Source organism: Pararge aegeria, chromosome 5 (assembly GCF_905163445.1).
Source record: "Pararge aegeria chromosome 5, ilParAegt1.1, whole genome shotgun sequence".
Lineage (NCBI taxonomy): Eukaryota > Metazoa > Arthropoda > Insecta > Lepidoptera > Nymphalidae > Pararge > Pararge aegeria.
Window position 1 is genome coordinate 11,549,589 of NC_053184.1, and position 20,378 is coordinate 11,569,966.

General features: G+C 33.8%; 5 protein-coding genes across 6 annotated transcripts; 2 read left to right on the plus strand and 3 right to left on the minus strand.

The window, feature by feature from the left end:
• Window positions 1-4,564: 4,564 nt before the first annotated feature.
• On the minus strand, window positions 4,565-5,602 carry LOC120623942 (RWD domain-containing protein 2B). The gene has a single exon (XM_039890234.1). It carries the CDS (start codon window positions 5,600-5,602, stop codon window positions 4,649-4,651), a length of 954 nt encoding a protein of 317 aa, XP_039746168.1. The 3' UTR covers window positions 4,565-4,648.
• LOC120623972 (protein ANTAGONIST OF LIKE HETEROCHROMATIN PROTEIN 1-like) lies at window positions 5,584-7,145 on the plus strand. The gene is made up of 2 exons (XM_039890269.1): window positions 5,584-6,052; window positions 6,217-7,145. Exons 1-2 carry the CDS (start codon window positions 5,603-5,605, stop codon window positions 7,036-7,038), a joined length of 1,272 nt encoding a protein of 423 aa, XP_039746203.1. The 5' UTR covers window positions 5,584-5,602; the 3' UTR covers window positions 7,039-7,145.
• On the minus strand, window positions 7,139-8,944 carry LOC120623973. The gene is made up of 2 exons (XM_039890270.1): window positions 8,365-8,944; window positions 7,139-7,820 (listed from the first exon to the last, which is right to left on the minus strand). Exons 1-2 carry the CDS (start codon window positions 8,710-8,712, stop codon window positions 7,242-7,244), a joined length of 927 nt encoding a protein of 308 aa, XP_039746204.1. The 5' UTR covers window positions 8,713-8,944; the 3' UTR covers window positions 7,139-7,241.
• A 1,472-nt stretch (window positions 8,945-10,416) lies between these two features.
• LOC120623708 (COP9 signalosome complex subunit 3) lies at window positions 10,417-17,752 on the plus strand. 2 transcript variants are annotated; one of them, XM_039889887.1, is made up of 9 exons: window positions 10,417-10,652; window positions 11,193-11,347; window positions 11,907-12,003; window positions 13,449-13,666; window positions 13,887-14,084; window positions 15,386-15,538; window positions 15,650-15,781; window positions 16,170-16,352; window positions 17,574-17,748. In XM_039889887.1, the coding sequence occupies exons 1-9, from the start codon at window positions 10,598-10,600 to the stop codon at window positions 17,652-17,654; spliced, it is 1,272 nt and encodes a 423-aa protein (XP_039745821.1). In that variant the 5' UTR covers window positions 10,417-10,597; the 3' UTR covers window positions 17,655-17,748. The 2 variants fall into 2 exon arrangements, with proteins under 2 accessions (XP_039745821.1, XP_039745820.1); XM_039889886.1 differs by lacking the exon at window positions 10,417-10,652 and adding an exon at window positions 10,719-10,871 and having other exon boundaries at window positions 17,574-17,752.
• Window positions 17,656-20,237, minus strand: LOC120623709 (uroporphyrinogen decarboxylase). Its single transcript, XM_039889888.1, has 7 exons — window positions 20,044-20,237; window positions 19,670-19,957; window positions 19,228-19,386; window positions 18,706-18,849; window positions 18,469-18,624; window positions 18,217-18,384; window positions 17,656-17,912 (listed from the first exon to the last, which is right to left on the minus strand). The coding sequence occupies exons 1-7, from the start codon at window positions 20,059-20,061 to the stop codon at window positions 17,769-17,771; spliced, it is 1,077 nt and encodes a 358-aa protein (XP_039745822.1). The 5' UTR covers window positions 20,062-20,237; the 3' UTR covers window positions 17,656-17,768.
• Between the last annotated feature and the right edge of the window lie 141 nt (window positions 20,238-20,378).

Consider the following 20,378-nt stretch of genomic DNA (forward strand, 5'->3'; position numbering starts at 1 on the left):
ATAGCCTTTAGCATTGCTTTATATCTCTAGACTCTAGCCGTTTTGAAGTTAAAAGTAAAAATAAAAGAAACCACTACAGAGGCACAGATTAAAGAATGCAAACCAACTGTAAAATATGTACACCTCAGAGGTGCACCGTAGAATACATGGTGGTGCAAGCCACAGACCCAGTGAGCTTACAAATACCATATTTAACAAATACACTTTTCTATAGTTGTATACAATTATATAAAAGTGTAAGTTTCTTAAATTTTTAAATCTGTGGCTTGCTCTTCATAAATGCCCAAAAGCACTGCATGCCCTAACATTTTGTTTGTACTTTATCCGCTTTTATTATTTGATCCTCAACTTATAGCGACTTAGCATGAAAGCAAACGTTCTTAAACGTTTTACAGTACTTTTTGACGTGTTGGAGGAAAGTTGGAGTATGGTTATATTGCTTTTCACTATAGAGCTCATACAACATATCTCTACTTTTGCATATGCCAATAGTTGCCCAATTGTTAAACTTAATTTTTTATTGAAATCTATATATTTGAAACTGAATATTTTATTTGATTCATTTTCTTGCTCTTAGTTATCGGCCTTCACTTGACGATTTGTTAATTTTTTGTATATTTTATATCGATATATTTATTACATTTGTTCATTGGATAGAATCAGGCGTTACTTTGCGGAATTCAATGGTGTAATTTATAATTTCTTCTTTTTTCCAATCTTTATACTCGTCACCAAACATTGATAAAATCAAAATTCAAATTCAAAAATTCTTTATTCATGTAGGCCTATCACTTATGAAGCGTTCATACATGTATGGTTACATAGCTGTAAGGGGATGGTGATAACTTCGTTCGCCGACTTAAACCTACGGCTACGAGGGTTCAAAACGCGCCTCGGTCTAAGAAGAGCCCACAACAAACTTAGTTAGTAATTATTTTGTTGCCACCATCTCACAGTGTTGTTGTCACAGTGTTGTGTTGATCATAACACCTTGCTTCTTAAACTAGCCCACTATGGTATCAAAAGCGTTGCACTAAATTTGGTTGCCTCTTATCTCAGTGACAGAACCCAAAGGGTATGCATAAAATTCATTAATTCGCAGGGGTCGGCTACGTCAATGGGTGTCCCACAGTTAACGCCCCCACAATCTCCTCTAGGGCTAATTTTTTTCGAAATCTGATAGTAAGTGGCCTTAATTTAACAAACATGAAACTTTTATTAAATTTTAAGTCTGTGGGAATTTTAGTATAAAATTTAAATTTTTTTTCATTACCTAGCACCCCAGTAACCGATTTTGTGATTTAAACTTCATTCAATACATTCTTGTTTACTCGTAACATAGCCCAAAAAAATTCTGTTCAAATTTAATGTCTAAAAGAGTTAAAATTCAAAATTTAGTTTTTTATGATTTTTTCTAATCATTAACCGCTATACACTTCGGAGATTTAACACTTATAAAAAAGTTAACATAGGGTCTTTTCGCCTTTTCGCGTCCGACGCCCAATTCGCGTCCAAACGACGGTACACTGTTTTACAACAGTGAAAAATAACAATACCGACACACCAATCTAAACAAGAGCGCTTCTATTGATGTTCGGACCTATGACAGGTACTCACACACAAACAAAAGATCTGTGCGTGCAACCCAAATTTAATGAAAAATAAACTAATCTTGCGTGTGCAACCAACAAGTGCTGACGCGCGAATCTGTTGTAAAAAAAATAGTGAGCAGCTGTACTTTTCACGGTAAGTATTTAAGGTGTTTATGTGAAATTTAGAATACTTTGTTATCCCTAGACCTTAATTGTAAACCACACTATAGGAATAACGATGTTTGTGCTTATATTTTTCTACTGACAGTTTTATATAAGGTGGTGGTGACGCAAACTGGTACATAAAATTTATAAAAAAAAACACTTTGCGTCCGCTGTGGACGCAGATTACTCTAACTATTTCTCAGTAAGATGTTTAATTAAATACGATAACGTGGGAATATAAACTTCCTATCAATTTTAACAACATTAACATGCATAATATGATGGCCGATTTGCGTCCATATTATTAGAAATATAAAAAAAGATAATGAATGTCAAAAATCAGACTTCGACGCACAGTTTTCCTACATAAGAAACCCTATAACATTTTGCGTCCATCTTTTTATCACACGAAAATAATAGAGTAAAATTTATATAATTTTATTTAAATATACTCTTTATAACCTACCTAACCTAAAAATATACAATTATTATACGAAAATTATTTTATGTATTTGCCAATATTTGAATTTTGTTCCATTTTAGGGTTCCTTACCCAAAGGGTAAAAACAGGAACCCAGTACTAAGACTTCGCTGTTCGTCTGTCACCAGGCTGTAGCTCATTAATCGTGATAGTAAGACAGTTGAAATTTTCATGGATGATGTATTTCTATTGCTAAAATAAAAAACGGAACGCGCGAGTCCGATTCGCACTTGGCCAATTTTAAAGGCTTTGTACCGAAATGGTAAAATAGAAACGTATAAAGCCATCGACATGATATTCGAAATAATAGTGAATCTATTAATGGAGTTAGTTGGAGGAGAAAAAAAAATATCCTGAAGTGCAATTTATGTTAACTTTTATGATATCAGCAATTAGGTATTAAATAAATGTTTTGATTAAAATCACAAGCTTCCCTTTTTATTTCCTATTTCCCTTCCTAATTATTTCTAAACAGGTGGACGCCAATTGGTCCACAGGCGGACGCAATCTGGATTTTGTGGACGCAAAATGGGAAAATCACCTGTTTCAGCTATTTGTACCTGTGTAAAATAAAACATCAGATGCGTTGTCCAAAACTGTGCATTAAACTTGACAAGACTATATAGGGACTACATTACAACCATATTTGATTAAAAACTACCGCACGGACATTTTTTTTTTCACGTTCAAACCTAACAACTCCACTAAGTGGACGCAAACAGGCGAAATGACCCTACCTGTTTTCGACCTGGCAATGCACAAGTTTCAACGATGTGTTTAATTAAACACATTTAATAAATCGTGTTTCCTATACGAAATACGATCGAATTTCATAACGACAAGGCTGCTTAGAAGCAGCCTCTCGCGCTTTAAATTTTTTGTATATATTTTTTTTTTTGTAAACTGTAAAATGATGTTTAAAAAGAACAATGAAAAGTTTTTTTGAAAAGGAAAAGTTTTTATTTGAACATTAACATTACAACTTATTTGTTACATACATTACGTAAAAATATTGTTATAAGTCACAACAGAACATATCGCTAGCGAGCACACTAAGCTGAGCTTGTTATTGTGCGCGCTAGCAAGTCTCGATTTACCGAAAAAATTTATAATTTATAATGATGATAGTGTTACATTATATTATTATCACTTAGTCTAGGCGAAGTGTGTGTATGTGTGTGTGTGTGACTGAGAGTATATGTTAGCAAGTTATCGTGTCATTTTTCTATTTATTTTTGTAATTTAATTTATAATTGATTTTTAACACAATTATAATTGATTTGAAACACAATCTTTTGTGTTTCTTGCTGGCTCTTCTCGGTGGAACCTGCCTTCCAAACTAGAGTCACTAGAAACAGACTGACATTTCAAAAGTGCTTATAAACTGGGCCTACTTAAATAAATGATTATTGAATTTTGAATATATTATATTAATATTTGGTACGAAAATATTATACAGATTGTAATATATTTTTGTACCAAATCAAAGTAGTTCAAGTTGAAGAGTTCCAACCCAATATAGATTATTTCTAAATAGATTTTCATGTTGAACATATAAAAAAACCGTCTTATAGGATTAATATCACTCAAAAGATTATAACATGCAGCTGCAGTAAAAGGGAAAAGTCTTTTGTTTTTAATACTTGAGACAGTAAGTTCTTATTTTAAAACTACTTTATGTTACTTAAGTACCTATATAAGTTACATATACACTGACTTTAGGCATTATTAAGTTCTACAACTTTTCCATTGAACTCAATCATATATGTCTCATTGTTAAGGCAGCGTTCTTAAGAGACTTTTTGTTTGACTATTTTCCCCTTGCAAATCCGAAAACCACAAAAAGTTATTTTTCCGTTTTTGGATTAATATCATGTGACTTAATATTGGTGAAAACATTTCAGGAAAGCAGTAGCCAGAGATTGTCACAATTCACAAGCTATAAAACTTTACCTATTTATAATATTACTATAAAAATGTATGAGAGGATCCTTATCTTATAGCCTGAGTATAAGTACAATAGCCTGTTGGAGAGGATGCCCATTCTATGCAACAGGCTTTTCCAACATGAGTTTTGTTTAATTAGTATCATGGAGCAATAAAGAATAAATGAGGAAAATTTTAGTATAAGTTTATCTCAACAATTTTAATATATCTTATTATTTTTATAAATAATTATGTTCAAAAAGTTCTTAGACATAACTATGTTAAAATAAATTTCCAGGTTTTATAAATTTAATATGCATATAAATATAAAATGTAGCTTAATTGGAAAAAGCACTCAGGCTGCAATTGCCAGAGAGTTGCAGGTTCAAATCCTGTTGGTTCCAAAATTTTTTATATGCATATTAAATTTATAAAATTGATAATTCCTCCAAGTGTAAGTAAAAACACTAATAAAAAAAAATTATCAGGTGTTGTTACACAACCCAAAAAATTCATTAAATGTTTGAATCAGGCCACATTGTTCCATGTATTTTGAAAATTCACTCATATTAGCATGATTGCTGTGTTTTGTTGAGGGATTTTGAAAATGCATTTCTTCAAAATTATCAAACCTTTGCTCTTCAATTTGATTGGACAGATCAAAAATCTCAGATTTCCTTATAGCAATTTTTTTCCAACTCATAGATTTAATGATTTTCCACCATTCATTGCATTCAGACTCAGTACCCTCCACACAGATTATTCCAGGTTTTCCAGGTAAGCAGAATCCAGTCAAGTTGTACTCTTTTGCCATTTTGGTTATTTCGTCCCTCTTTTTTTTGCTATAAATATGATGGGAATAAATCCAGAATCTCACAAATTTTTCTTTATTTTTATCTTTTGGTTTTCCAACTGTACTAGTTGTTGGTTGTATGTTCTTGTTACTGTATGTTTCTATATTATCTTGAATCCACGATATAGCTGTATACAGACATGGTGCTCCAAAATGATTATCTTTCACATAAATAAATAAATCTGTATTTAAAGTACTTTCTTGCTGCCGGTTTAATTGATTACACCTTAAATATATGTTAGGTTCCACATCAGGGTAAAAACTAGGTAAATTAATTGATATTTCCAGTTTTAAATTATTTATATGTAGAATTAAAGTAAAATCCAAATGATTAGGTTTAAGCATACTCTTGTTATCTACAAATTGTTTTATCTCCCTGAGAACATTATTGTCTGGAAATAATATGTCCTCTTTATTTGGGTACATACTGGATAACAATTCTATTTCACTCAACTGCTGTGTGTAGCAATTAATTAACTTTGATCTTAAAGGCGCATTTTCACTAGGCGACATGTCGCAGATACTTGTCGCTCGACATTCACGTAGTTGTCTCTGCAAAAGTTGTGGGACAATGTCCCGCGACATATGACTCGTTCACATTGGCCAGTCGTGATCAGTATGTCGCCCGAGGAAGTAGTGTTGTTCAGTGCAGCTTACATAATTATTCGGAAGACATTAGCAAAACGTAAAAAAAAGAGGTGGTGGGTCCGGGAATATTTGCTCCAAAGGGAAAGTTCAAGTTTAATAACCAGTCTTCGAATGCGCGATGGATCTTTCGAAAATTTTACTAGAATGTCTAGAACCGATTTTGAGATACTTTTAAATATGGTTGGGCCGGCCGTAGTCAAGCAAGATACAAAGTTTCGGAAATCTATCGACCCTCACATCAGACTCGCTATAACATTGAGATACTTGGCAACTGGCGATAGTTATGGTTCATTGTCCTATACTTTTAGAGTGTCAAAATCAGTAATTTGTCATACTATACCAGAAGTTTGCAAAGAATTGATAAAGGCATTAAATTCTTTTGTTAAAGTAAGTATTTAATATTATTTAATCTCATGTACCCTTACTTACAGTAATAATACCATAAACGTTTACCGTAAGTAAGGGTTACGGTAAACTATATTGGTATTTTAAATTTTATATTGATACTTAATATTGTATGTTAATTTATTAATATTATTCTTGTATTTCAGACGCCAACCGATGTAAATGAATGGAAAGAGAAATCTCGTAATTTTGAAATATTATGGAATTTTCCTCACTGCATCGGAGCGATAGATGGAAAGCATGTGTTACTAGAAGCGCCACCCAATTCTGGCAGTGATTATTATAATTACAAAGAGAATTTTAGCTTAGTTCTCTTAGCAATTGTGGATGCTGAGTATAACTTTGTATATGTTAATTGTGGTGCAAAAGGGAAGTCGTCTGACAGTGGAGTATTCCAGGAGACTACATTTTATAAAGCACTTAATGAAGAGCAACTGAATTTACCAGATCCTGAGCCACTGGTCCAAGGTGGTCCGAAAATACCATACGTTCTAGTGGGAGATAGTGCATTTGCACTTTCTGAAAACATGATGAGGCCCTACCCCGGCATTCATGAAAAGGGAAGCTTAAAGCGGATTTTCAACTACAGGCTGTCAAGAGCAAGAAGAATTGTTGAAAATGTTTTTGGCATTATGTCTGTAGTGTTTCGCGTATTTCGTAAAGCTATCCCATTACGTCCAGTAAATGCTGAATTAGTTGTAATGGCTTGCGTGTACCTACATAATTTCCTGAGACGTAATACAACTTCAACCGCGAGGTATACACCAAATACCACATTTGATTTAGAAGACGCTGGTCATAATGTTGTGGAAGGTTCGTGGCGAAGGGAGTTGACAAATAATAATATGAGGAACTTAAGTAGGCAAGGCAGACCTCCTCCTCAATCCGCTCAGACAATAAGAAACCTCTTTGCTGAATATTTCTGCAGTGCTCAAGGAAGTGTCCCATGGCAAACTATTCAATCATAGGCTGCAAGAAATTTGAATGATGTTTTTTATAGCTTTGGGCTAAAGACCAAGGAATAAATGATAATAAACTTAGCATCATATAAAAAAAACTACTAACTAATAAGTTTTCATTATTTTTAAGTATTTATTAACTATTATTTTTTAAAAATCTATGTTTAAGTGACAGAAAATCAACGTTATTAGTATTATTATAAGTATTATAATTATTCTTTGTTCTGCGTTTCTGATTCAAAGTGGGAAACTAGTTCTTCAATATTCTCAATTTGTCGTAATTCTGTGAAAGTTGGTGCAGTTGGTGCTTCATTATCATTATTAACATGAGAAGCATTAGCAGTTACTATATCATCATTAACAGAATTTGTCGAATAGGATGACTGTTGAGGAGCAGAACGGTATCCATAACTTTGAGTATGGCTTGAATTACTTCCCGTTTGGTATTCTGCATAGTTGTATTTTCCCATCCTAGCCTCTAATAAGATATTATTAATAAAGTACTTCGCCTGTAGCACAGCATGTTCATTCTTTATATTTCTTAACTCAGAAGCTACATAGTCGGCGTAAACTTGAAATTCGTCTTTTGGTTGATCCATCCTGGCTTTTGCGCTCTTCATTATTTCATATACCTCACTCAGATCATCTTTTTTCCTTTTATTTTGAGTATTTGGAAGCGGCACCGGTATTGGTTGAGTTGGTAATGGCGGCGACGTTGATGCCTCTGGTGGTTGCGTTAATACTTGCGATGCCACTGGTATTTCTTCGAGTGCCACCGAACTTTCGGATGACTATAAAAGGAAAAAATCAGTGTAAAACAAACATTAAATCACAGTTTCGCAGGCGAAGAACAAAAGACAAGAAATAAAAATAAATTGTATAAAAAACTACAGAGATTTTAATTGTGCATTTATTACCAAAGGAAGATTATCTATAGAATATAAGCTGTATTTTTATACGACTGCTTGAAAAAAGGAGTATATTGTTTTCAGGGTTCAAGTATGTATGTATGTATGTGAGTTCCTATATTCCACCATAACTTCTATACGCCTGAACGGTTTTTATGAATGAGGTATTGTTAGAATCCTTAGCTTATTACATAGGCTAGTAAAATTAAAAAAAAATTGATGGGGTGACTATGGTCCCGCATTAAAGACTGAAGTTGAAAAAATTTTTCGAAAATGAGATTAAGTATACTATCATCAACTAGAAAATGATGAGTAGATTCCAAAAATATATAACACTATAGTTCAATATCCAGTGATGCACAAAAAAAAATGATTTGTAAACTGGTACAAAATAAAAAAAATAGAAACAATATTAACGGGAGCTTACCTGAGTATTCATAGTGTCCATACTGCCTGAACTTGTCGACCCTTTTACTAGGAAAAGCAGCGAATCATACGCAAACCAGGTACTTTTGTGAACATCCCCACTTCCACTTCCAGTGGATTTTGAGCTTGCAATTTTTTTTCTCTCCCTGAGAAACTGAGACCTTAAGTTATGCATTTTTCCCTCGACGTCTTTTCTAGGTATATCTAATGTAGTCGCGATAGATTCCCATGCATCATTTTTTTTAATTTTGTTTTTATAATCACGATGTGAAGTGTCCCACAATAATTGCGAATTTTGATACATCTCGATCAGGGTCAATATATTCTCGTTGGACCACACTACTGCCATTTTCGCAACACAAAGCGACACACGTTTTCACCACTCAAAGCCTGTCCGGCGACTGTCGAGGGACACGAAAGTCGCGCGCGTCGACGCTCGCAGACCATCGACTAGCGACAAGTTGCGCGACCCGTAAATGTCCCAAGCGACGTCGGACGACGTCGGGCGACATCGCGCGAGACACGTGAATTTCGTGTCGAGCGACAGAGTCGCGCTACAAATGTCCCCTAATGAAAATGCGGCATAAAGTTTCGTCTGACTCCATGTTATTCTTTAGCATATAACTATTTAACAATATATAACTATCTATCAATATTAACCATAATATTCAGTTTAAAGTCAGCTATTCAATAATTTCTAATAAAATAATATTTTGTAAGTATATCAAAATAATGATTGTAGTTATTACTGGTTCTATTTACATGATAGAAATCGCAAACACTGGTATCTATGTGCCACTTCTCCAATGAAGATCAATAATAAAACATCTGAGAATGAGAATAGAAATATCTGAGAAAAATGCTATATTCATTACTACTGGTAACTGGTTTGTGCTCGTCTACCAAGATATCGTTTATCTCAGATTACACAAATTGTACGTATCTATACAAATCATAAATGTGTCAAATGTCAACCATATCATAGTGTATTTGTATCATAGCTCCGCTCTATGGAGGGTAGAGGTAAGGAGAGTCATCTGTGTATATGAAAAAGTGTCGTCAAAATGTATTAAATTAGGATGGCGCCACATTTGCATCAGGGTAACTCTTAAAAGAAGCGCCAAATATAAATATTGTTAGAGTAGGCTTGAAAAATAAACAAGGAAGTATGGAGATACAAGGAAGTAAGGTTATATTTACCACAATATTTTGTACAACGTAAGTTGTTGAAATTCTCAATAATTAACTACTTTAGTCGATAATGATTATGACATTAAATTTTTTAACTCGGCATACTTCAATTCATATACGATTGCTACATTCATACCATACCCTGTGCATCCACCAGCGCCATTGTGGAGGATTTTTGAACTGTTATTTAGCGCAACAACTGGACACTTTTTCAACTTTTCTCCCATATAAGATGACTCTCCTTACCTTTACCCTCCATACTCCGCTCGTCACCGCTTGCCAAAGAGGGCGGTTTTTTGGAAAAGATTAAACTCGTGACTTCTTTCTGTGTCCAACATGAATATTCGGTAAAATAATCTGTAATGTCTACATGTTTTGTTTTTTATTTTTAATAAATAACGAAGAAAAATTCACTTTAAATATTCTCAAGAGGCAACTTTGATAATATTTATTTCTTTCGAAAAAAAATCGCTACTTCAAGGAGTAGCTCTCCTCACGCTTGGGTATGAGGAGAGCTACTACACAGTTGGTGACAAACCTTCAAAATGAGGTAAAAAGAATTCATACTATTTTTAGAAGAATAAAAAAATAGAAATTATACTTAGTTTTTCACAGCAAAAAATTTTGATGTAATTTTTTGAAGTTACTATAGTTATACTTCTTTTGGCGCATTTAAGCACTAAATTTTTACTATGTGTGCGCACACCGTCACGAAAAACCGACACCATAAGTCAGCTATAGTCAACATTTTAATTTTTTCAAAAAAAGGTTTGACAGTTGACTTTCAATCATACAAACAATACCTTTTTGGCTATTGTCAGTGTAATTTTTACTGCAAACTATGGCTACCCTCCATACTGCAAACGTAGAATAAGGCGATAAAATTTTTGAAAAAACTTATCTTTTTAAACATTGACCGGTTTTAAAAATCTGTGGAGTTGATTTGACAATGTGTTGACAATTGACATAGGTATTTTAAAAACACCGAAAAATTATAAAATATCATTATATTACTTTGTTTGATTATTGTTAACTAAGCAAAAATGGCATCATCATTGGAACAGTTTGTAAATAATGTGAGAACTTCTTCAGCTTCTGGTAAATACTTAATTTCTTAAATATATTTTAATTGTTTTGATTCTTTCATACGGACGATCACTGCTGGTCATGCACCGCTATTGTCTGCTATTATGCAGCAGCTTTCCTCGTCTCTCTTGATACAGATTAGCCACTTAGTGGATGGTCTACTAACAGTTCTATTGAAGCACATTGAGATACCATTGCGCATTTTGTTTCGCAGTTCGTTGAGCTATGTTTGTAAGTCTGATTCTTCTACGGAACTCCTAATTTCTGATTTGATTACATTCAGTTACGCTCTTGAAAGCCTATTCTGAGTTATTTTATCTTCGGCTGTGTTTATTTATTCTCTTTGGACTTTTATCTCTAAAAAACTAAGTCCACATAATTTTTCATAATTCAATCTACCTAACCCAGAAAGTTTCCTACTTCCACTATTAACCAATGCTAAAAATTAGTCTGGAGTTTAAGAAAATACTAGAACCATTAAACATTACAATAGGAAAATGACTATGCCATATTTATAGTGCAATATGATATTGTGTATAATTTGTTCTCCAGGGAACTTTCGGGAGCTATGTGACACTATTGCTAAGTCAGAAGAAGTGTTACAAAGAAATAGTGCTCATCTCACAACTGTACTTGAAACTTTAGACGTACAACAACATTCTCTTGGAGTACTAGCAGTGTTGGTTGCAAAATTTTCACTGCCGCAGGTATTTTCATGTTCTGAAATTCTCAGTAGAACTCTTTCTATATAACCTAGTATACCAATGTTTTCTTAGATTAAATTCTTTGTTATTCATTCTTTGTTCATTATTAGATTAAATTCTTTGTTAGAATTTCTTTATAGACTGCTCAAGTTTACATAATAGTAACAAAATATATAGCTGCGTGATTCAGGTCCATGGTTATGAGAAGAGATTAATAAATGTTACAAATTGTGAAAATGAAACCTAACTATGACTGACAAAGATTGTAATATGAGGGTTAAAAAAGAATTTACTCAAAGAATAACTTCATTTTCCTCAATTTTAATATGGTTACTGTATAATATTAGAAAGATAGTATAGATAGTAAAGATAGATATCTCCAGTAACATAGTTTTATTAATTGTGAAATATAATCATTCATTAGCAAAGCCACCTGAACCAAATAATATAATGTTGTACACAACTTAAAATTATTTATACTATACATGCTTTGCAAGAGCATTACATGAAATGAGGTATTTTTGGGTGTGAATATTACTTTAAATTCTTATATATATTTTAGGGGAACAATGACGTGGATAAATCTACAATGTTCCAACAAATCCATGATTTTATTAACAATTGTAATGGTGAACAAGTCCGGTTTTGCCCTGAGCTCTGTAAGTATATTATAATATTTATGAACTCTGTAAGTATATTGTAAATGTGATTTATATGAATTGTTTAGAGTATGAAAAAATAAGTGTCACAGGTTTTTGTTTCCAACTGCTTTATTTCTGGAAATTTGATTAATTATTAAATAACAACATTTATGCATTATATAAGTGTTTGTCAAGTGTTGTGTCTATGCTCTTGTTTCGTCTTCTATAAGAGAGGCCAGTGCCCAGCAATGGGGCAGGCATTTATAGACTTATGATAATAATTAATACACATACATTGTTTGAGCCTCATACAAGACGGAATTATTATCACAACATTAACTGTGTTATCGTTAACTGTGTTAAGGTGCTATTCAATTTAATGAAATATCTGGAGCATATCAAGTTATATTTACTTAAAGTTTAATTATATACCCATCATAAAATTACTGTAACATTCAGGATGTTGACAATGTAAAAACATCATCAGACTTTCAGTTACTATGAGTTAGCAATAACAACTGAAAGTTAAGCATGGTCCCTGAACTACTGAAGAAGGTATACACCAAATTCTAACCTTCGTAATCATAATTTATACAATAGAGTGCATTACTGACCACAGGTCTTTCTTATAGGAAAGGGATATATCCTTATTCTACTACACTGTAGAGCATAGCTCCAGCATGCTTAAATAAATAATGAATAAATAAAATAGCCTTTAATTCCAAAACGTCATTTCATACACTAATAAACATTTATACTTTTAAATTTAATAAACATTAATATATTGAATTGTTAGGTTAGGTATGGTTTTACAATAATATTGAATTAAAATTATGTACTTAAATTATTAATTAATTATGGCACGAGTTTCGGATTGCCATTCGGATTGTCATTTCGGATGATTGTTGGGAAAGGCCTCCTCTAGCTCTGACAGCTACGGAATAATTGTTAAGACAATTAACAATTAATTAATCTTAACAATTATTCATTGTAAACTCAACATCTCCTGATGATGCTCCGGTTTCGGAGCGAAACGTGCGTAGAGGGTATATTGCCGAAGATCTGTTTGGTGTGGGGTATAAGGATTGAAGAAATTATAAATTACACCACACAGATTCTCCTGCTTTTCGCGGAGTATAGCAAATTAAGCTTAATTTTGATAATATATCATGGATTTCCGCAAAGTAACGCCTGCTTCTATCCAATATTTATAAGGTTGAGTCAAAATATGTTCTAATTTGTCATACATATTTGTTATGTTTCCGTCATCTCTGGATGATAAAAGTGAGAGTGCAGCGTTAATCCTTTCAACTCCTTCCTTGCTAATGCCCTTGGAATCGTGTGAGGTAATGTGTTTTCTTGCTTACGACTTAACCCCACCAAAAAGGTCAAGAAAACACATTACCAGCATGCTTAATAGTTATTTATCCTGACTAATTATTTATTTATGATAATAATTTCAGATGCAGATTTATGTCATCTACTGACAGATCATCTTGTTGAACTAAAGCAGCCTATTAGGGGTATAGAAATCTTGAAGAAGGCGATCAGAAAAATTCAGTTATTTGATTCACAGCTGACATCCATCCATGCAGATTTATGTCAGTTGTGTCTTCTGTCAAAATGCATGAAACCGGCACTGGAGTTTTTGGATACTGATGTGACAGGCATTGGTTTTGAGGTATTTAATATTGAAATTAACCTTTCATTATAGATGAAAACAAACATTAGGTTTACTTTTTAGCCACTTTATAATTTATCACTGGGTGTGATTGAGAAAAAGGCATACATCCAAAGATTTGCAATTATAATATTAGTATTAGTATAATTTCAACAGCTATCTAGCATTAATCTTATAAAACAAATTGCAACAATAATAAACAAATATCTCAATGTTACAGCTCGGTGGAGCAAATGACTCGAAACATTTCCTGCTTTACTATTATTATGGAGGAATGATATACACAGCAATGAAGAACTACGATAGAGCCCTGTATTTCTTTGAAGTGGTTGTCACAGTCCCAGCTATGGTTGTTTCCCACATAATGTTGGAAGCATACAAAAAGTATATTTTGGTGTCATTGATTTTACATGGAAAGGTAATTGTATATTTGTAGGTATATAAATTTCTTCAAAATTCAGTTATAAATGTATAGAAGAGGTACCTAATCCGTTTTGCTCAGTAACTTACAAATAAATATAAGGCTGTTTTCGAGTCATACGAAACGTCAGGCTCGTAGGTTTGACGACTTCCAGCCTCCCGAACAAACCGGTTTTCGCATCGGCTTTAGTACCATATACCACATTCATACGCTGCGACAGATTACTGATGAGTATAACCGGTCACTTTGCTTAGCATTTGTGGACTATGATGAAGTCTTTTATTCAGTATAAACTTGGGCTGTGTTAAGGTCACTGCATATATGCCGAATTGAGTACCGGTATATTCAAGTGTTGCAGTGTTTGCACAAAACATCACTATGTCAGTATGTATATAGGATCAGACTACGAGACCAATCCAATTGGTGTGAAAGAGAGATGTTATCTCCCCGAAGCTATTTACCGCTGCATTCGAGGACTTCTTTAAGCTTCCGCATTGGAACGGACTTTGCGTTGATGCCAACGGCGAGTACATCACTCAATTTCGGGTTGCCGATGACTTAGTCATAATAGCAGAGTCTCTGGGAGACCGTAATACGATGCTCAATGACCTGAGCAGAGCTTCTCAACAGATGGGGCCTACAAATGAACATGAGCAAAACGAAGATTATGTCTTATGCTTATGATCCAAATTCAATCGTTGGGAGCACTGGACTCAAATTTGTCAACGAATATCCATTACACACAATCCAGTTAGGTCCAATTTCAAGCACGAGGTGAATCGCCCATGCCAACTCGGATGGGCAGCGTTCGGGAAACTTCCCTTCAGCGTTCGGGGAACTTGACTTTTCGTCCAAAATCTCTCAATGCCTGAAGACCAGTCTTCGAACAATGTGTGTTGTCAGTGACTACCTGTATTTCCGAAACATGATCGCTAACTATGGGCCTCATAAGAAGGCTTAGTGGAGTATCTCTACGTGATTAAATCAGAAATGAGGAGATCCATAGAAGAACCAGAGTTAGCGAAATAGCTCAACGAGTCGCGAAGGTCCTGGAATGGCAGCCCCGCACTTGTAAGCGCAGCGTTGGCCTACCCCCAACCACGTGGACAAACGACATTAAGCACGTCGTACGTAGACGCTGGACCCAAGCTGCACAAAACCGTGGAATGCTGAACTCCCTACAATTGTCCTATGTCCAGCAGTGAACGTCTAGCAATTGATAGATGATGATATATAGAGGATATAAGTAGCATAGTAGTAAAATAAGTTTTAACTTAATTTTATTTACTTGTTTATAGATACTACTCATGCCTAAGTACACATCACAAGTAGTCTACCGTTTCCTGAAGCCTTTGTCACTTGCCTATCACGAGCTAGGTACTACTCAACATGCTGCTATAAAGCATAGGGAAACATTTGTGAGAGATAAGAACATGGGTTTGGTAAATCAGGTTAGTATATCATATTTGTGTCTTTTCAAATCAAATTTTATGAGGAGATCACCTTTCAAAGGACTTTTGCTTTTTCTTTACTAATTACAGCTGTATGTTTATCTTTTATAGGTTTTAAGCTCAATGTATAAGAAGAACATTCAGAGGCTCACAAAAACGTTTTTGACACTTTCACTAAGTGATGTTGCTTCACGTGTACTGCTGTCAGGGCCCACGCAAGCCGAAACTTATGTACTCAATATGGAAAGTATCATTTTATATTTTTCTTTCTATATGATAACCTAGTTTACGTTTTCTTTGTTTCAACACGCTGATCTCGGATATTAATAATTGGATTCAAAATAAACCTTTTTCATATTTCATTGCCCAGTTTTTGAGAATGGTTATAGGCCACTCTTTTCTTTTCACCTTCAAGGCGCTTTGATGGCAATCTCACCTCACGGTAAGTGATGATGCTAACCTTTTATAAGGCATACCCCTAATGGGTTTCTATGCGGCACCTCTCTGTGAGTTGGTAAATAGACACACGGACGGGTACACACAGATCAGCCCAGAGAAAATATAGAAATTATAAATTCCTAGAGAATAATAAAGAATTAAAGAGTTTCAATGTAAACTTTTTTTTATTTAGATTGAAGAGGGTGAAATTTACGCTATGATAAATCAAAAAGACGGCATGGTGGTGTTCCTTGATAGTCCCGAGAAATACGCATCGCCGGAAACTCTGTGCGTATTAGAACAACAAATGGCTGCTTGTACGAAACTGCATCAATATATCCAGGAAATGGATGAACAAATACAAGTGAATCCACAAGTAAGTATAAGTTTTATATTTATATAAATAAAGAAATCTAAAAAAAATGGTACCAACAACAATGTAAAAACAAAATGTAGGAAATCATCAAAATTGGTTCAAATTTGTTCAAACTTAATATGGAGATAATAATTGATATTATAGTCCATTCAAAATCTAAAAATATATACAAATAAAAATTTGCTCAATAATATTGATTATCTTCTTGAAGTATATTATATTATTGAATGTTAACAATTTACACGGATCACCTATACTTTTATTGGTTGCCACCTAAAATGGTAGTACTTTTTTGGAGGAGTTGTCACTTCAGGGTAAACAATGAGTTTCCCTAAATTCAACTACTTAATATCGAAAAAAGTGTATGACTGGAAACTCCTTATGAACTAGATACAGTGATACATTATTTTGTGAACAAAGGAGTTCTTAAACACTAAGGATTTCGCGTCAGGATGGACTTCAATAGATGCTATTTTTATATATTAGGGCAGGCAATGATATATTATGATGTGTATTACTGTTTCCATTACCTCTTAGTAGTCTGCATATACCTTGTCCCAAAACTGTAAATGCCTAAGTGAGCCCCACTCCACTAAAGTGCATAGATCTGTCTATTAAAGACTAGCCACCCACATCAAATTGATAATCTCAGGGACTGGGACTCATAAATTAAGTCACATTACAAAGATGGATCAACAGTGTGAGAAGAGGCAGATTATTATGCTTTTAAATCTTATGTAAATACTTCAGTATTATTATTCTAAACTATAACTGTAACTAATCAGTTGGACTGAAATTAAATCAAGCATTTTAAATGCTTGATTTAATTTCGGGTTAGCATAGTGAAGCGTCTATAGCCAATTGGTAAAGCTCTGACTTCCCTTTCACTGGGAAAGAATTGTAACTTTTCGGAGCTATGTGCCATTTCAATTTAAGCAAATGAATATAACTTGCTTTAACGGTGAAGGAAAACATCGTGAAGAAACCTGTACGTACGCCTACGAGTTCTCAAAGGCGTGTGTAGTCTACCGATCCGGATGTCGCCAGCATGGTGAGCTAGGACCTTAAGCCTTCTCATTCTGAGAGGAGACCTAACATAAAAAATATTACTAGTTTGGGAAAATAAATACTTTGCTTTGCGAAGGAAGGCTCCACACTATGTAAAAAAAACATCATTCAAACGATATTCAATTATAATTGATTTTTATATTGTTGTTTCAGTATGTGAAAAAATCAGCAGGAAGTCATGATGAAGATATGCCAGCCACAAGTCAAAATTCGAAAACTACTTATACAATGTAACCATATATTTAACTTTAACCATATAATTATAAGAATATAGTCAAATAAAACTATAAAACATGTATTATTACCATAACCTTAAAAAATGAATAAAATATGCACCGTAATTGAAGTCTAAACAGCTTCATGAACTGATTCTGTAAACACAGTCATACTCTCCAATGGAGTTTGGGGTGTTATTCCATGGCCTAAATTAGCAATGTATCGTTGTTTACCAAACTTTTGGGTCATTTTGATAGTTAACTTTTTGATTTCTTCCTGAAAACAGGAGCCTTGTGAATTATTATATACTTATCAATACATTTTTATATGGTATAAAACTTGTACACTTGGATATTTTAAACTACACAATAGATTTGATTTAAATGTAGTTTTCAGCAATAGATAAAGCAATTTAACAGGAAAATATAGATGTAGTAATTAAAGCTGGTAGTCTATATAAATGGAGCTAGTTCATACTAACTGTCAAAACAAAAAATCCCTTCAATTTAATCTTTAGTTGTAGTCTTTAAGAGCATTTAAAATTTTCAGTGCTAGAAACCTATCAGACTTTTATACTTACTGGAGTCTTATATAGATCTTGGGGGTCAAGATTGCCTTGTAATGTAATGTTATTGCCAACAATTTTTCTGGCTTCAACAGGATCTACAGTCCAGTCTAGTCCAATTGTTTCATAACCCATCTCTGCTTGTACATCTAGGGAATGACCACCTCCTTTTGCAAAAATGGTCTGTAGAATGTCACTTAAATTATATTCTGCACCATTGTCAATGTTCTCACATTTTGTAAATTAGTTGTGATTTTAATTACTCACCATAGGCACTTGATCTAATTGTTTTTCCTGAAGTTTTGTTTTCACTCCACTTCTTATATCTTTCAAATATGGTACAGAAAATTCAATAAACTGTTCACGTGTGAGATGATCTGCGCTTGATTCAAAAACTTGCAACAACTGAGCTCCACTTTCAACCTAAGAGTAATTATTATTGACAATTAATGCAAGAATTTGCCTGTATCTATTTATTATTATTGAGGCTAAAAAAAAAATTACCTGCATCACTAAATAATCAATAATTACTCTGGTCAATAGACCAAGGAGCCTGTGGACATCCTTAGGGTATTTTTCTAGCCATTCTTTTGTTTTAGACATAGTCTTGCTGCCTCCACCTTCTATCATATATCCCATCAAGGTAAACTGGAATTATTAAAAATATATAAGAAACTTACATTGATTGTTTTTGTGATAATCCTTTACAAGTGAGTTTGTTCAAAAAATTGTGATTTTGTTTCCACTACAACTTAGCCCTTGACTGAACTTGACTCACTTGGTGATAAGTGATGATGCAGTCTAAGATGGTAGTGCGCTAACCTCTTAGGGGTATGGCAGTTATATAAAACCCACACTTCTATTCAGTTTCTACACAGCATTGTATTGGAAAGCTTAATGACTTGTGACACATTGTTATCGGTAGGGTGGTAACTAGCTACAGCCCATGCCTCCCACTAAACCAGACCAGGAAAAAAATCATACATCATAAAAAAAAAATAGTATAGAAATTATAAAACTACTCACTGGTGCACCTGTAAAACCTATTAAGGGTACCTTTCCTTCAATTTTATGTCTGGTCAGGGTAATGGCATCACCAACATATGTTAATCTTGATACTGCACCTTCTTCTTTAAGGTTATCTATCTCAGATACATCTTTAAGGGGTTCAGGAAAAACAGGACCCTACAAAAATCAACAGAAATTTTATTAAGGTTATGTGAAATGCTTACAATTACCTTCTCTGATCTAAACTGGCTAGGTGCGTCAAAAAATGCAGAATGATTAGAATTTTTGTTTATGAGAATGTGGATCCTATGATTACAAAATCGCATAACAGCAAAATGGCAAGAGGAAAAATGCTCAATCTGTCTTAATAAGACCTCGTTTTTTTAGTAATGCTTTGCTATAATGGCAACAGTTGCAAAGTGACCAAACAAGTAAAATAAATATGAAACTATTGGCATACCACTCCTGGATGCATCTCTACAGTCATGCCTAAGGCTTGCGGTATGACAAGAATGTCGCTGAATATGATGGATGCATCCAAATGTTCATAACGTCTTAAAGGTTGCAGAGTTACTTCACAAGCAAGCTCAGGTGTCCGGCACACTGTGAAAAAGTCGTGTTGCGCTCTCACTGCTTGAAATTCTGGTAAATAACGCCCAGCTTGCCGCATCACCCATACGGGTACCTTATCAACTTCTTTGCCACATGCCGCTTTTAATAACCTATCATTCTTCAATGCAGGGAAATTCTAAAAAAAAATAACATTCATTAGTGAATAATTTATAACACAATAATTCGAATTTAAAATAATATGAATATTTACTAGTAACCTACTTTATTAGTATACTCCATTCTGCGACAAGTAAAGATAATAGTATAAGTGGGGCTGTATCACTGCCTTCGATAGTACTTAATTAAGCAATGTTTTTTACAAACCACTTAGCAACTGTAAGTAAGAAAAAAATAATTATTGTTCTTAGGAACGTTGAATTACCAGTTTACAGCTGTTTTGTTGTTTACACTTTACTGTCAAATGTCACCAACTGTCGCGGTAAAATGACATATTAAATGTCATATTGACTCATGTCTTGCAGTGTATTCTCCTTTAACGTGACATTGGTGAATTATTATTTGTGTTCTGTGCACGTATATAGCCATCTTCTATGGAG

Excerpts from the sequence above, each read along its gene's own strand:
- LOC120623942 (XM_039890234.1), bottom strand. The coding sequence starts at position 5,602 with ATGTCGCGGGACATTGTCCCACAACTTTTGCAGAGACAACTACGTGAA.
- LOC120623972 (XM_039890269.1), top strand. The coding sequence starts at position 5,603 with ATGACTCGTTCACATTGGCCAGTCGTGATCAGTATGTCGCCCGAGGAA. Across the intron at positions 6,053-6,216 it reads CATTAAATTCTTTTGTTAAA|ACGCCAACCGATGTAAATGA; the intron begins GTAAGTATTTAA and ends CTTGTATTTCAG.
- LOC120623973 (XM_039890270.1), bottom strand. The coding sequence starts at position 8,712 with ATGGCAGTAGTGTGGTCCAACGAGAATATATTGACCCTGATCGAGATG. Across the intron at positions 7,821-8,364 it reads TGGACACTATGAATACTCAG|TCATCCGAAAGTTCGGTGGC; the intron begins GTAAGCTCCCGT and ends TTCCTTTTATAG.
- LOC120623708 (XM_039889886.1), top strand. The coding sequence starts at position 10,745 with ATGCAGCAGCTTTCCTCGTCTCTCTTGATACAGATTAGCCACTTAGTG. Across the intron at positions 10,872-11,192 it reads CAGTTCGTTGAGCTATGTTT|GGAACTTTCGGGAGCTATGT; the intron begins GTAAGTCTGATT and ends TTTGTTCTCCAG. Across the intron at positions 14,085-15,385 it reads CATTGATTTTACATGGAAAG|ATACTACTCATGCCTAAGTA; the intron begins GTAATTGTATAT and ends ACTTGTTTATAG.
- LOC120623709 (XM_039889888.1), bottom strand. Across the intron at positions 18,625-18,705 it reads TTGATTATTTAGTGATGCAG|GTTGAAAGTGGAGCTCAGTT; the intron begins GTAATTTTTTTT and ends AATTACTCTTAG. Across the intron at positions 18,385-18,468 it reads AATTAGATCAAGTGCCTATG|ACCATTTTTGCAAAAGGAGG; the intron begins GTGAGTAATTAA and ends GACATTCTACAG.